Genomic DNA, 16,778 nt, shown 5'->3' on the forward strand with positions numbered 1-16,778 from the left:
TCTGAGGGTGAGGAGCTGCTCCTGGTGCTCCTGCGACAGCTGCTCCAGCTTCCTGCTGTGCTCCCTCTGCACCTCCTCCCTCACCTCCTGCAACAGACCAGACAGCTGACCACACTCACACACACACACACACTCCTCCTCTCTCTTTGTCTTTTCTTCCTCCACGTCCAGCTCAGTCTCCTCTGCCACGCTGCTCCTGCTCGCTGTCCCCCGAACCGTCTCCGGCCTCAGCCAGCAGAGGGCGCTATTGTTCTTCAGTGGCTCTTGCAGTCCATCAGAGGGTTTGGAGAGTGAGGAAGAGGATGGAGGGGAGGAAGGCTCCAACATCATCCTGTAACACCCAACAGTGTAATGTTACCAATCATGACACACACACTACTCACAAAGTTATAGACATGTTTGGCTTTCAGGTGAAATTTATGGAAAACGTTCACACCTTAGTGATATTATACAGTATCTTGAAAGTAGAAACATGCAATTGTGATTTCCTCACTTAAAACAATTTATCGAAACAAAGTCAAATTCTCCGAGTCAATTTGCTGAACTTGTGAGCATTTGTGCATTCTGACTTAGAAGTCACACAATCTGACTGCACAACAGAAGTAGATTTAAGATTAAATATGAAAATGTTCATGGACGATGTCCAAATTTTGAACTGAATTGAAGTTATCAAAAGCTGTGTGTGTCTATGCATGTGTGTGCGTGTGTTGACCACATTCTGGTATCAACAGCATTAATGAGACCAACCTCTCTGCCACTTGTGGTCTCATCTTCTCATCTTCCTCTCTCTCTCCATCTTTCTCATCCTGAGACTAACAGACGAATGGATAAATGGATGGATGGATGGACGGAAAGGAAGAAGACAAAAAGAAACACTGAAAGAAAGAAACACTCTGGCGCATGACTTCAAATAAAACCCTAACCTCAAATAAACTTTGAGGTCCCCTCACTTATACCACTGCTATAGTGTTTGTAGAGAAAGACAGACAGACAGACAGAGAGAGGGAGGGAGGGAGGGAGAGACATATAGGAAGAGAGGCAGTGTGAGTGTTAATGAGTACCTGCAAGGGTGGGTCAGGGCTGTGGTCTCTTAACGGAGCGAGATCTTGGCGTTCTGGTTCGGATCTCTCCTCCACAGGAGCACTGCCACTGACTTCACTGTCCTGCTCATACACAGACAAACACAAACACACCAACACATGCAAACACATATGCATGAACATGCATGTACAGACATTCACAAGATCATTGTGTGTGTGTGTGTGTGTGTATGTGTGTGTGTGTGTGTGTGTGTGTGTTTGTGAAAGGTAGAGCAAGGTGCTACAGTAACACCAAGATCACGTGAGCACACACAGTGATGTTAGTGGCGCTGTATAAATGTGTGTGAAAAGCTGGGAACATAATGTGTGAGTGAGGGAGAGTGAAGAACATCGTGGCCACCTCATACTGCAGTCCCCCTTTCAGGATGTCCAGGTCCAAGTGTATGTTCTGCAACAGGTCTGATGACCCTAGCAGACTCTACGTACACACAAACACACACCGCAACACGGATACAGAAAATCATTCCTCATACTTTACTGCACTGTAAAGACTACAAAGGTGACAGTGAGCTAAAAATCAGAGCATTATATTCTAGCAGGTGTTTTCACCTCATGGACAGACGCCGCCTTCTGCTCTTCATCCTCCTCTTCATCCACCTCCAGATCTGAATTAAATATGGGCGGAGCCAGACTCTCCAGCTGTCGTCCTCTTAGCGAATGCAAATTTGCTCCGGATACATCCTAAGATACACACCATCATACGCTCTACACCTCTGCCATGAACTCAGACCTCCATCACTTCAAAGTCAATTTGGTAAAAGCTAAACTTTGCAGAGGAGTGATGTGTTCTTTTACCTCCAGTGACGTATGTAGGGTTTGTTCTTACGCCACCTTATACAATGTATACAATGAGGTTTCATTCCCCTACATAGAGGATATAGACTGTACATGTTCACCCCTACTAGAGGATATAGACTGTACATGTTCACCCCTACTAGAGGATATAGACTGTACATGTTCACCCCTACTAGAGGATATAGACAGTACATGTTCACCCCTACTAGAGGATATAGACTGTACATGTTCACCCCTACTAGAGGATATAGACCGTACATGTTCACCCCTACTAGAGGATATAGACTGTACATGTTCACCCCTACTAGAGGATATAGACTGTACATGTTCACCCCTACTAGAGGATATAGACAGTACATTTACCCCTAGTGAGGACTTTAAAGGATGAAGGTCTGTGGAGTTGCCCAGGGAACCTCGCAGTCCTGGAACTGAAAGGTCACACATCCCTCTCAGTGGAGCCAGAGGAGCCAGCAGCTGAGAGACAGTGATAGAGTGAGTGAGTGTGTGAGTGAGTGTGTGTGTGTGAGAGAGAGAGAGAGAGAGAGAGAGAGAGAGAGAGAGAGAGAGAGAGAGAGAGAGAAGAGAGAGAGAGAGAGAGAGCTTTAACAGAATGGCACACACAATTTAGCTTTCTTTCTCCTTTCTGCTCAACTTTAGGCGACTGCTGTCCTAAATCTTTTGATATACTTCGATGAGAAAATAATTGTTCAATTCATTTCAGTGTTATTAGAAACACAGCAGTCAAGAATGTGTAGTATTGAAGAGAAAGTGTGACAAATATAACTGCTGTGTAACAAAATACATTTTAGGGTACACAGATCCAAACTCACTCTTGGGGCCTTCAGTCCCTCTGGTTCCTTCTTTTTTTTCTCCTCCTTCTTCTTCTTCTTCTTCTTCTTCTTCTTCTCCTTGTTCTTTGTGGTTCCTGTGGAGGCGGAGCCTGAGATGGCAGAGGCAGTCCGGCCGTGGTGAGCACGCTCCCGCTCCTGGGCCACTAGTTGGCGGTAGTGCTCATCACAGGGGTGGTCCCAGGTGGACTGGCCCGTGGAGAAGTTGAAGTAGTAAACTTCTCCAGTCACATCCTGACTGGAGTAGGAAAGGGAGACAAGCTCATCACATAGATAAACACACACATAAAAACACCTGACATGTAGACAAGCCTAGGTTCTCCAGCACAGGACTGTCCACAAAGGTGTCAACAGGACAACATCTGAAACACTGAGTGGTGCTCTGGGTCTCATTGCTCAGATTAATAGTGCCAGAAGGCCAAGTCTACAAGCAAATCTGCTGCATAGAGTGATGAAATATTCATTTTATACTTTGCAATTGTTAGTTTCGGGGACAACTAACATTAAATATCTCCTGGATCTTGTGTGTTTTATCTATGAAGGTACTGACACCACTGTCACACCTGACAATAAGGTCATACTTTCCCCCAAACCATTTGAATACAGAATCCAAAAATGATTTCATATGTTAAAATGTGTCTGATCTTTCATGTCACATCAAACTCCCCAACTTCAAAAAAATCATCTTCTGCCTGTTATATTTTCTCTTGCCCAATCTTATTTCCCAGTCAAATTATTCAGTCTTCTCCAGACTTGCAGTTCCATGGTCTTTAAAAAAAAGTTGGGCTGTCTAATTTGCTCATCTAATCACCTAGGTCACAAGGTGCATCCTACCTCTATAAATGGTACTTAAAATTATAACTGAGTTACAGGGGACAAAGGGCCTTGGTACGTCAGGTAATCGAGAACCTGAATGAACGAGCCAGCATGAATGAGACGTAGAGTTCTTGGAATGGAAGCCATTCCTCAATTAAGGGCACATTAGAGTATGCTTGGATTTTTCTAAAAGGAACCAACACTCACACCAACACTCACTGTTCTGTGTGTAAGGATAAGAAAACTGTTTCATTATGGGTTACTGTATGAGAATGAGCTTGTCCTACCAGGGTTTCCATTCAGGAGGTAGTGGGGCTACAGCCACCTCTCTGGCCAGCCATAGGAGCTCTGGCTCCCTCTCAGGGTCAATGCCAATTTGTCTGGCAAAATCATGGATATCTGAGGAGCAATACAGATAAGAAGAATATACCCACAATAAGTATGATATTTTCAAATCAAGACAAAATCCCACAAATTCAAATATTTAAGTCCATAATGCATGGAGATTGATTCTATGTTATAAAGTGTAGCTATAGCTTGGACGAACATACAGGAGTCCCAACTGGAACTGTGTTGTTAATATTATTATTATATATTATAATATTATTATATATTATTAAGTTATTATGTCAATGTTATAATTTAGTTTTTAAATGATGGAACTGTTGTAGCTTGTAGACTTTATCAATGGTGGATATTAAATGATACCATTTCAGTAACATATATTAAAGTTCAGGGCCGGAGTTCAGGGCCACTTTTTCAGCCCGGGAGTTTCATGCCCAAAATTATTTTTCCATCCCAATCGGCCCAAACTAGAGATTGACATGAGCCGGCCCATCGAGAATCCTCCCGAATCTCCCGATTAGCCACTCCGGCTCTGTTAAAAGTTTTATCCGGGGTCCTAAACTGTAACAGGTAGTATGCGACAGCTAATGTACCTTGTTCAGATGGGATATAATTCTCATCATAATCCTCTTCCAGGATCAACTGGTCTCCAACTGGTCTCTGAAGGGCATCTGCTGTCATGTTGATTGAACATTAAGAAAAAGATTATGAATAACAGTGCAGTAGACAGATCACCTCGCCATATTGTCTCTAAACTCTCCGTGGTACCGTTCGCTAGGCTAACCTAACTAACTAGCCAATAATAGAATTCCATAGCAATAATAGCGTCCATAGCAACCGTAGCATTCCACACAAAGCAACGTTATACCCAAAATACCCAAATACCCACCATCAGACTGGAGGTTGACTGGATCCATCTGTCTCAGGACCTCGCCTTGAACATGGGGCTGAGCAAGGTGTCTCTGCCTCTCCATGTCAGGGCCTAAATGCAAAACACCAACCCAGGGCACAGAGGAATGTGTACTGTTAAGATCATCAGGTCTATAAGAAGGGCTACAGTGCCATTTGAATTCATTACAATGTTGAAGAATATGTCATGTCATATTTTCTGATAAAACTGATGTTTTACTGGTCAGGTCATGTGCAGAAAGCTGATGGTTCTGCACCTCTGCCAGACCTTACAAACAAATGTAATAAATGTTTTTTTCTACTTCATCATGCATGGTTATTTGGTTTGTTGAATACGCATGTAATCTTCAGTGTTACACAGTACCAGTGTGGAGTGGTCCTTCTACAGGGGTGTTAACATGGCCGACATCTGAGGGTCCCGCGGTCCTTCTGTGAGGGAAGGGTGCTGGTCCACAGGGATCCGTGTGGATCACTGTCGCTTGGGGGTTGTAGGGCACACCTGAAAATCCCACAGCAGGTAAAGTGAAACCCAGCACGCCTCACAGTGAGGCTCAAAAACCTTGTAAGTCTTTCCCAATGAACAAGTGATTATAAGAAGGGCTATGGTGCCATGTGATGTCATTAGAATGCTTAAGAATTTGTGATGTCATGTTAGAAATCTGTTTCTTTTTAAATTTGTTTATTTTTATTTGCTTTTTCCATGGTCAAAGAAATAACCCATGGTCTATTAATTATATTATACTGTACCATGTGTAAATGTAAAATAAAGATCTTGACAGTTGACAGTAGAATAAATATACATGTTATTTTTCTGAACCTTAGAAACCTACTACATAAATGTGTATATTTAATTATTATGAATAAGCCTATGGAAATCCATACTCATAAGAACTAAATATACTGTCTTACATAGAAGTATAAAATTATGTACAGTATATGAAAATGTATTTTTCTCACCATGAGTGGTAAAACCTGGTGTGTCTATGAAGTTCTTCTGTTCCTGGCCAGGCCTTGGCTGGTCGGTTCTCCTGTGGAAAAAACTCATTCTCGAGATAAAAAATTAGAAAGAATAGAAAGACAGAAAGATATAGAACAAATAGAAAGATCTGCGATTGTAAATTAGATATTATTTGTAAGATTTGTAATGTTTGTAAGTATTGTAAATCACAGCAAAATGTCGTGCGACTACTTCTCAGCTTTTCAGCATCGAAATTGAAATCCAAACATTCTAATCCAAACTTCCAAAGTTGAGTAGCACGTCATATCACAATTTCCTATTTTTTTAACCAAAACACCAAATCAGCCAGGCTGCTACAATAACCTGATGCAGCCTGGCTTGTACCCAAAGGGTTCATACCAGAGACCGTATATATATCAGTAGCGAACCGTGACCATTAAAAGTGGGCCCCCCTTTCCTAATTAACTGCAATAAAAATAAAATAAAAAAACTGAGACGACAGTACAGCTTTAGAAACGCAATAAACAATAATATCTGTACTAGATAACTTTTTAAGCAAAATAAGGTTCCAACAAAATAAGGTCCACAACTCCGTGTTCCTCCTTGTAAACAACTCGCACGTCAGCTAGCGTCACCACAGCGGGCGGAAATTATCATACAGTTAAGCCCGCCCACTAAGAGGGAAGATATGATTGGTCAATTTTACTGTCATTTGAAACTAGGTGCACGCGCGACTTCCTCGTTTGGTGTAAGGATGTAACCATATTTCCGGTTGGTATGCGGAAGTGCAGATGTTTATGGCCGAGTCTATGAAATTCACAAGGTGCCTGTTGGAGTTACCGAAGTTTACCGTCAACGATGTGCGTCGTATTGTCAGAGCATCAAGTACAACGCCACAGAGTACACTTGAAAAGGGTTTCAAGTTCTACGTTTCATCCTACCTCTGCAATTTTGAAGGTAAGTGGCTGACGCTAGTTAGCTAGCTAGCCTGAGGTGGCAGTCTAATGAAGTGATGTTGTTTTTAGTAACGAACCGACCTGTCCTAGTACTAGAAATGCCTTTTAAAAACATGTTTGTATTTCTGATGGAAGTATCAGGCAAAAGTAAGGCTAACGAGATAACAGTGAGGGCTCACTGCTACAGATCTATGAAGAAAACAGATACACCACACCAGCTGAGAGTAGGACTGGTTAAAATGACACGAGTTCTGTTCAGTGTCACGTTCAAAGTTCTGTTGAACAAGTTCAAAAGTTAGTTCAACACAAGTTCAATCTTTTATTCTTGCTCTTACTTCACGTAAGCTGTGATAGCCATAGGCATTGGTTTTCAAAGCTTACAATGGTAGCCAAATGCAGAGTAGCTGAGTGGGAATCATTAGCAGTCTGTTTTGCCTATAGTAAACAAATGGGAGTTTATTTTACAGTTCGAGCTATTGTTATCTACCTCTATGACTCAAAAGCAGAATATAGTCCACCTCAGCTATTTTATTAACATATGGCTTCAACACTTACACCTATTAACATATTCTGATAACACTCTTCAAGAAGCAGTTGAAGTAAAACCTGCACTGTTCTGTTGTTGGTGGTGGAAACAACAAAATAATATAAATATAAGTAGGCCTGTTTCACTCCTATGTGTAAGCATTTCATCTGGAGTGAAAATGAAGTTTAAATCTAAAATATATTTTATAGTTTATAGTTGCTCAGTGAACTAGTAGATTGAACCATGCACAACACTGTAGAATAGAACGACAGTATAGCCAAGTGTTTTAAGAGTGATGCAAAACAGCACAAACGTTACATGAGACAATAGACAAGTGACATTCACCACTAACAACATGATGGGACAGAAATTGCGCCTATTGACATTGCTCAAGTCTTCTTTTCAAGATATTACATTTTGCCTCTTGTGTATTTCAGATGACATTACGTGATTCAATGCCAGTTGTGCTCATTAACAGCAACTGCTCTTGTGTTGCTGGTTGCGGAATCTGCAACCACTTGGTTGCATTGCTTTTCCAGACTGCTCATTATTCTGAATCTGGCATGTCTGTCGTGCCTCCTGTCCTTTCATGCACACAGACAGAACAGAAGTGGCATAAACCACCAACAATGGTTTGTCTTATTTCATTATTTAATGTTAGTTAATGTATCACAGTCACTTTACTAACACCATCTTTTAAATTAATAGGGGGTGAAGCCTGGACCCGTGGATGCCATGGTTGTCCTAAAGCCAAAACCAGGTGCTACTACAGCCAGTGGAGTTAGGTATGTAGTACCAAATTTAATAGGCAGATTACAGTGTGTGGTAAAAAAATAAATGCTTTTGATCATCTGATAAGACCCTGTTCTCTTCAAAATTTAATTTAGCCTCGTTGTACTTCAGATGACATGTGATATGTGATTCACAATCAGTTGTGCTGGTGAACAGATTACAATGTGTAAAAATAAATGTTATTCACTCTTCTTTTAGTACACTTTTCAAGGGCTACAGCGGTGAGCTCCCACACCGGGCCACCCTCAATCCTGGACCAGTCTACGCTGGAATGAAAGCAGATTCTCTTCCACTCATCTGCACAATGAACATCTCTGCATTCTGCAGAAAGCCTGGCAGAAAGGATAATCCGAGGGACACGACAAACAGCACACATGAAGAGGGGACTTGAAATGGAAACGGGGGCCTTAAAGGACTATGCAGTTCTGAAAAACTTGAACTTGACCCACTTGAGCGTCCATCATTTGGGCTTGTTGAAATTAAGTGCCCAAATGCACAAAGCTATGTAGACTGCAAATTCCTCAAAGTGGCACAAGGCCTACACAGATTGAAGGAGAGCCATTGTTATTATTGGCAAATCCAGGGCCAGTTATTGATTACTGGTATGCAGTGGTGTGATTTAGTTATCTGTGCCCATGATGATATTTTTGTGCAGCGAGTTTACAGAGATAGCAGTGTATTAGAAGAGGTGAAAAGGAGGTGTCACATGTTTTTCTTTAACACTTACATGCCAAAATACCTCTCTATGCCCAAGCAATAGAAAATCATAATGAACTCATGAACAATTAAAACAATTTCAAATTATTCTGTCAATTGTATTACTATTGTATTCATTTCATTTTTACAAATACAGTAAAAGTTAAGAAATACATAATGTTGTATTGTGTTGTCAATTTTACATATAAAAGTGAAAGCATTTTATACTATTTATCATATTGCACTGTACCTTAACATTGCAGCCAATATTTACAGACTAGCATGACCTAAAGCAGGGGTCGGCAAGCTTTTTGACTCGGAGCCACAAAAGCAAAATAATTGGAAATTTATTTCAGTGACGATGACAAAAAAATATACGTTAATTAAATACTCATTAATTCTATTCAAAAGCTTAGCTGCATGCGGCTCTGGAGCCGCGGCTTGCCAACCCCTGACCTTAAAGGGATCATTTTAAGGTTGGAGAAAATATAAAATAATAATAAATCACCATCATTCACATTACATCATCTGTCTAATTCTGGATTGAGATTAGCCATTGTTTGCCCAGGCTTTTACCAAGGGGCCATTTTGATAATTCACCAAAAGACAGGCAACAGTAAAAAATTTGGTTTATGCTCCCTGTGATTGAAAGGGGGATCACTGTGCTGAATATTTTATGTTCTTTGACTCTGCGAATCACACGCTCAACATGGACTCTCAGTCTTGCAATGGACTGTGACGTTCTGATCTCTGACCTAGACAGTTGAGCTCTCTTTGACAGAAACGTGGGTATGTGGACTTTGCATGGAACGCAGTCTTCAACAAGGAAACCCTTGTCCACCATGATGGCCATAGATGGGTCAAGGAGGGCCACAATGCCAGACTGCTTTAAGATCTCTTTATCACTGATAGCACCTTGATAAAGAGAAGACACAAAGGTCACTGCGCCATGAGGGGCTATCCCAATCAACCCTTTGAATGTACAGTGTGATTTATAAGTGGAAAACACTTCACTCTGGAGGAGAAGGGAATTTGGAGTTTGACATCTCAGTTCTGTGCAATCTAAAATTATTTGAGTGTCAGCATAGTCCTGAAACACATCTGGGAGGTGAGTTTTCACAGTGTCCACATCTAACCAAATAGAAACAGCTCCCAATACAGTATAAAGGAAGTTGGCCCAGGTGTTAATAATACGACTAACAGTTGACCGATGTATTCTAAATCTGTGGGCCAAATCCTTTTGCATCAGTCCCAATGACAGGTAGTTCATGAAGAGAAAAAACTCATCAATTGGTTGAAGAACCTGGGGAAAAAATACATTATCCTATTGTCATATTACATTATGACTATCAAAACTTCTTTTGATGTAAAGATTAATTTGAAAATGATGACATAACATGCTTTGTATGGACAAGACGAAAACATTTACCGTTGCACTGGCAGAGTGAGGGACCTGATCAGTCTTCTCAACAGTCTGTGCTCTTGTAACCCGTATGATGTGGGTGGCTGGCTCTATTTGCTTCCAAAAGCCCATGAGGTGGGCATGGCTTGCAAATCTGTGGAATATAAAAGTTATATATAAAGTTATATAATGGCTAATTCATTCACAATGTATTTCAGACACCAGAGAAGGCCCATCCGTGTACTGTGTCCTGCCATATTTTTTATTTACCTGGTAAAGAATCGTATGTCATCATCAGAGGCAGAAAACCGCTCCAAACAGAACTTGCTGCTGACAGTTAAGTCTTCGATTTGTTTTCGGAGCCTTGGTATCTCCTCGCGTAGCTCTTCATTTTCATTGAGGGAGAGATCAAGAGCAGCAGGCTCATTACTGACGCAGTAGTCATGTTCATGACACGGTAAGGGGTCATCATCATCATGGTCAGTCTGCATCTCTGTTAGATCAGTGTTGGGTGGACGCTCTGTTCTTTCCCATACTCCAGGTCGTGGAGTTGGAATAGTATAGTTATTCCATTGAAATAGCACAGGAAAAGCTCCAGGTCGCAGTCGTCGTCGTCCAGTAGGATTGGGAGGTTCGAGCAGCGATAAAATATCGCAAACACACACGGGAAGTACTCGTGATAATAAAATGATCTCTCCTGATCTTAACCACCCATTGTTTCTGCAGTTCTGAGTCCTTTGGAAAGGTGTGGAAGCTCAGGTAGGAATTACACCTTGTCGATGCTGTGCACAATGGTACACAGCAGTGGTGGTTGGACCTGCTGTCTGTACGTTGTTGAAACGATACTTTTTTTTGTTTAACTGTCATGTTTAGGACACGTAAACGGACAGGAGATGAAGGAAACTTCCAAGTAAATAACGGTAAATATGCTCGTTACAAGACTGGTGAGGTGAATAGCTAGCACAGTGTACGCTTTCAATGGCTACCGGATGTCAACAACCATCCTAAACTTTTAGCAGAAATTACGTCACTTAACAGCGTGCACATATGCCATTGTCCCCTGATTGTCCTCATGTATTATTGTTTGTGTGTATTTGTAACTTTCCATATTCCCCAGTAATTGTTCTAGGTAAAGACACTCTTGAACAGTAGAAGCAAGTGCCATATACTCTGCTTCGCATGTGGAAAGTGCAACAGTAGGTTGCTTCTTCGTCTTCCATGAAATAAGTGCGCTGTTCTCACTTAGGCTCACACAGTATCCTGTTGTACTGCGGCGATCACTGGTATCAGCCGCCCAGTCTGCATCGCTGTAGGCTTGTATACCAAGATTCTCAGTGTTGTTTCTCCTAAAGGTTAAACCTTTGTTTGATGTACCTTTAAGGTATCGCAGGACATGTTTCACAGTGACCCATTGCTCCTGTGTAGGCTCAGCTAGGTACTGTGACAGCCTGCTCACCACAAAACTCAGATCAGGCCTAGTGCAGGTTGTCAGGTATATCAGACTGCCCACGGCCTCTCTGTACATTCTGATGTCTGTCATTTTAACTGCATCATCACTGTATTCAAGCTTTTGCTCACAAGGAGTTTCTCTTACCCTACATTCTGACATGTTAAAACGCTGTAGAGTTTTGTTCGTGTACTTTTCTTGTGACATCTTAATACACCCACCAGAAAAATCAAAATGTATACCAAGAAAATGCTTGAGTTGCCCCAAATCCTTCATCTTGAATTGCTGTGCAAGCATCCCTTTCACTCTTTTCAATTAATTTCCATCCCTTGCAGCGATGATTAGATCATAGAACCATACAATTATGATCACTTTCCCTTCTTTTGACTCTTGAGAATATACACAATGGTCAGCTTGGTTTTGTGTGAATCCATTTTCTGTTAAACTATTATGTAAAACCCTATTCCAATTTCGTCCAGACTGTTTGAGTCCATAAAGTGATTTCTCCAGCTTATATACTGTAAGAACGCCGTTTTCACATCCATCTGGTGGACCAGTAAATTTTCCTGTACTGCCTTTTGTAACACAACTCTTATACTCGTTAGGTCTGCTGTTGGTGAAAACGTTTCCCCATAGTCTACTCCCATTTTCTGGCTGTAGCCCTTAGCGGTAAATCGAGCCTTGTATTGGTCATTTCCATCTACACCAGACTTGATTGCGTAAACCCACCTACCCCCCACGGGTTTCTTGCCCACTGCTAGTGTTGTCGGGGTGAAGGTTTTGTTTCTCATTTAGAGATTGGATTTCTTCATCCATTGCTTTTCTCCATTCTTTTGAATTGTCTGATTGCATTGCTTCATCATAAGTCTGTGGAATGCCACACACTGCTCTACAGCAGTAGTCTACTGTGATATGCATTCCATCACTATCCTCGTCTTCAGTTACGTAGTCACCTAGGTAATTTGGTGCCCTTCTATCTCTAGTTGGATACCGCCTACTCTCAGGATATAAAGTTACACAGGTTTAATAATTAGGAACAAACTAAAATACAAATTATTTATAATAAATACATTTTATATATTATATTTTTTTATAATAAATTATTTTTGTTATCATTAAAAGTCAGTTTCCAGTAATTCAATTTCCCATGATGTAATTTATTGACATGAGACAGTACTCATGCATTTACTCACTACTTGAGTAGCTTTTTATCAAAGTGCTTTTTTACTTTTACTCAAGTAAATTTTTGGATGCATACTTTTACTTTTACTTGAGTAACATTTGGTTCAAGTAACAGTATTTTAACTTGAGTAAAATTGTTGAATACTCTACCCACCTCTGTCAGTGTGTGATGTTCATACATGCAGCCCTAATTCCTGTAATTAGGCTTGTTGACGCAGCTCTAGTTAGTGATGCGCGGATCGATACTGAAATATCCATTCCATCGATACCAGGTCTTTATGTTGTAAAATCGATTTTCAAATCAAAATATCCATACTTTTGATACTTCAGTCATTTGAGGTAATGCAAAGCACTAACAGGAACACTGTGGAAGTAACAAAAATATTGAGATCTTGTCTAAATGATATGCGGTTGGTGGGAACTACTTTTTCTTCCGCCTGGGTCAGTGCATAATGCGTAAGTACTGCGGCACGCTCACACACACACACACACACACACACACACAGACGCTCACTCAGTGTACTAGGGCGCTGTACGTACGCTATGGCGGAACGCAAGAGAAGTCATGTGTGGAGCTATTTCAGCCCCACAAAGAGCCAAGATGCTGTTTGTGATTTGTGTAAAAAAAAAAACTATAAGGAGTTGTGGCAACACAAGAAATCTTGTTAAACACCTTAGGGTAAACCCAAAGGTCCAATATGAGGCTTTCATGCTTAGGCGGATAAAATAGGAGAGCACTGTGTCAGGTGGTGCTAAAGGTTGTAAAAAAAAATCGGTTGCAGGTCACTAGGAGCCCTTCATCCCTTCAATCGCATGCCATTACCATACGATTCTTTTCAAAGGGAGCGCAACATCTAGTGCTTCCTAACAACACATTTACTGTTGGCCATTTGTACAATATATATAGCACTACACATTCGTATATGTCTCGATGACGGTATGCCAAAAAATATATTACCCTAAATATATATTAGGAAACAGAATAGTTCTATATTACATATATTTTAGTTCTACATTAACTGTTCAAACGTTATTTTATTTTTTCCCTGTGCAAAAAATAAGATTTCGCTACCAGAATGCGTTACTATTTTGCATATTGAGGCTACTAAACCAATCAGCTTGAAGTCGCCATATTACGCCCTCTGACGTTTCTAGAAAGTAAACAGGAAACTAACGAGCTAACTGTGATGCCCGCTGTTCGTTTACAGAGGGCCACGCAGTTATAATTCAGCTCAATACCAGTTTCAAATGACAGCTAAATTGACTAATCATATCTTCCGTCTTAATGGGCGAGCTTAACTGTAGCCCGCTGTGGCGACGCTAGCTGTCGTTAGCGTACCACCGTTAGATAGTTTCCACTCGCGTTGTTTACATATTCCGCTCCCGAGGAACACGGAGCTGTGAACCTTATTTTGTTGGTACCTTATTTTTGCTTATCTAGTACATATGTTATTGGTTTATTGCGTTTTTAAAGCTGTAATGTCGTCTCAATTTTTATTATTTATTAATGGCTTAGGTGCACGCACCACTTCGTCGTTTGGTGTAAGGATGGTACCATATTTCCGGTTGGTATGCGGAAGTGCAGATGTTTATGGCCGAGTCTATGAAATTCACAAGGTGCCTGTTGGAGTTACCGAAGTTTACCGTCAACGATGTGCGTCGTATTGTCAGAGCATCAAGTACAACGCCACAGAGTACACTTGAAAAGGGTTTCAAGTTCTACGTTTCATCCTACCTCTGCAATTTTGAAGGTAAGTGGCTGACGCTAGTTAGCTAGCTAGCCTGAGGTGGCAGTCTAATGAAGTGATGTTGTTTTTAGTAACGAACCGACCTGTCCTAGTACTAGAAATGCCTTTTAAAAACATGTTTGTATTTCTGATGGAAGTATCAGGCAAAAGTAAGGCTAACGAGATAACAGTGAGGGCTCACTGCTACAGATCTATGAAGAAAACAGATACGCCACACCAGCTGAGAGTTGGACTGGTTAAAATGACACGAGTTCTGTTCAGTGTCACGTTCAAAGTTCTGTTGAACAAGTTCAAAAGTTAGTTCAACACAAGTTCAATCTTTTATCCTTGCTCTTACTTCACGTAAGCTGTGATAGCCATAGGCATTGGTTTTCAAAGCTTACAATGGTAGCCAAATGCAGAGTAGCTGAGTGGGAATCATTAGCAGTCTGTTTTGCCTATAGTAAACAAATGGGAGTTTATTTTACAGTTCGAGCTATTGTTATCTACCTCTATGACTCAAAAGCAGAATATAGTCCACCTCAGCTATTCTTCAAACTGCATTTTCTAAAATCTGTCAATCTGTCTTCCATATCTTTTATCTTCTTTATTAACATATGGCTTCAACACTTACACCTATTAACATATTCTGATAACACTCTTCAAGAAGCAGTTGAAGTAAAACCTGCACTGTTCTGTTGTTGGTGGTGGAAACAACAAAATAATATAAATATAAGTAGGCCTGTTTCACTCCTATGTGTAAGCATTTCATCTGGAGTGAAAATGAAGTTTAAATCTAAAATATATTTTATAGTTTATAGTTGCTCAGTGAACTAGTAGATTGAACCATGCACAACACTGTAGAATAGAACGACAGTATAGCCAAGTGTTTTAAGAGTGATGCAAAACAGCACAAACGTTACATGAGACAATAGACAAGTGACATTCACCACTAACAACATGATGGGACAGAAATTGCGCCTATTGACATTGCTGAAGTCTTCTTTTCAAGATATTACATTTTGCCTCTTGTGTATTTCAGATGACATTACGTGATTCAATGCCAGTTGTGCTCATTAACAGCAACTGCTCTTGTGTTGCTGGTTGCGGAATCTGCAACCACTTGGTTGCATTGCTTTTCCAGACTGCTCATTATTCTGAATCTGGCATGTCTGTCGTGCCTCCTGTCCTTTCATGCACACAGACAGAACAGAAGTGGCATAAACCACCAACAATGGTTTGTCTTATTTCATTATTTAATGTTAGTTAATGTATCACAGTCACTTTACTAACACCATCTTTTAAATTAATAGGGGGTGAAGCCTGGACCCGTGGATGCCATGGTTGTCCTAAAGCCAAAACCAGGTGCTACTACAGCCAGTGGAGTTAGGTATGTAGTACCAAATTTAATAGGCAGATTACAGTGTGTGGTAAAAAAATAAATGCTTTTGATCATCTGATAAGACCCTGTTCTCTTCAAAATTTAATTTAGCCTCGTTGTACTTCAGATGACATGTGATATGTGATTCACAATCAGTTGTGCTGGTGAACAGATTACAATGTGTAAAAATAAATGTTATTCACTCTTCTTTTAGTACACTTTTCAAGGGCTACAGCGGTGAGCTCCCACACCGGGCCACCCTCAATCCTGGACCAGTCTACGCTGGAATGAAAGCAGATTCTCTTCCACTCATCTGCACAATGAACATCTCTGCATTCTGCAGAAAGCCTGGCAGAAAGGATAATCCGAGGGACACGACAAACAGCACACATGAAGAGGGGACTTGAAATGGAAACGGGGGCCTTAAAGGACTATGCAGTTCTGAAAAACTTGAACTTGACCCACTTGAGCGTCCATCATTTGGGCTTGTTGAAATTAAGTGCCCAAATGCACAAAGCTATGTAGACCTCAAATTCTTCAAAGTGGCACAAGGCCTACACAGATTGAAGGAGAGCCATTGTTATTATTGGCAAATCCAGGGCCAGTTATTGATTACTGGTATGCAGTGGTGTGATTTAGTTATCTGTGCCCATGATGATATTTTTGTGCAGCGAGTTTACAGAGATAGCAGTGTATTAGAAGAGGTGAAAAGGAGGTGTCACATGTTTTTCTTTAACACTTACATGCCAAAATACCTCTCTATGCCCAAGCAATAGAAAATCATAATGAACTCATGAACAATTAAAACAATTTCAAATTATTCTGTCAATTGTATTACTATTGTATTCATTTCATTTTTACAAATACAGTAAAAGTTAAGAAATACATAATGTTGTAT

The 16,778-nt window shown here is 40.7% G+C and overlaps 1 protein-coding gene across 1 annotated transcript in view; it reads right to left on the bottom strand.

The window, feature by feature from the left end:
- The window catches only part of LOC143485500 (uncharacterized), an 11,960-nt gene extending 7,375 nt beyond the window's left edge, over positions 1-4,585 (bottom strand). The window contains exons 1-6 of the mRNA XM_076984947.1: positions 4,498-4,585; positions 3,847-3,958; positions 2,726-2,981; positions 2,259-2,369; positions 748-812; positions 1-331 (exon numbers count right to left, since the gene is read on the bottom strand). The exon at positions 1-331 is cut by the window's left edge and continues 18 nt beyond it. Coding sequence (XP_076841062.1) covers positions 1-331; positions 748-812; positions 2,259-2,369; positions 2,726-2,981; positions 3,847-3,958; positions 4,498-4,585 — 963 coding nt within the window. The remainder of the gene's footprint in view (positions 332-747; positions 813-2,258; positions 2,370-2,725; positions 2,982-3,846; positions 3,959-4,497) is intronic.
- Between the last annotated feature and the right edge of the window lie 12,193 nt (positions 4,586-16,778).

Source organism: Brachyhypopomus gauderio, unplaced genomic scaffold (assembly GCF_052324685.1).
Source record: "Brachyhypopomus gauderio isolate BG-103 unplaced genomic scaffold, BGAUD_0.2 sc34, whole genome shotgun sequence".
In the NCBI taxonomy this organism is placed as follows: domain Eukaryota; kingdom Metazoa; phylum Chordata; class Actinopteri; order Gymnotiformes; family Hypopomidae; genus Brachyhypopomus; species Brachyhypopomus gauderio.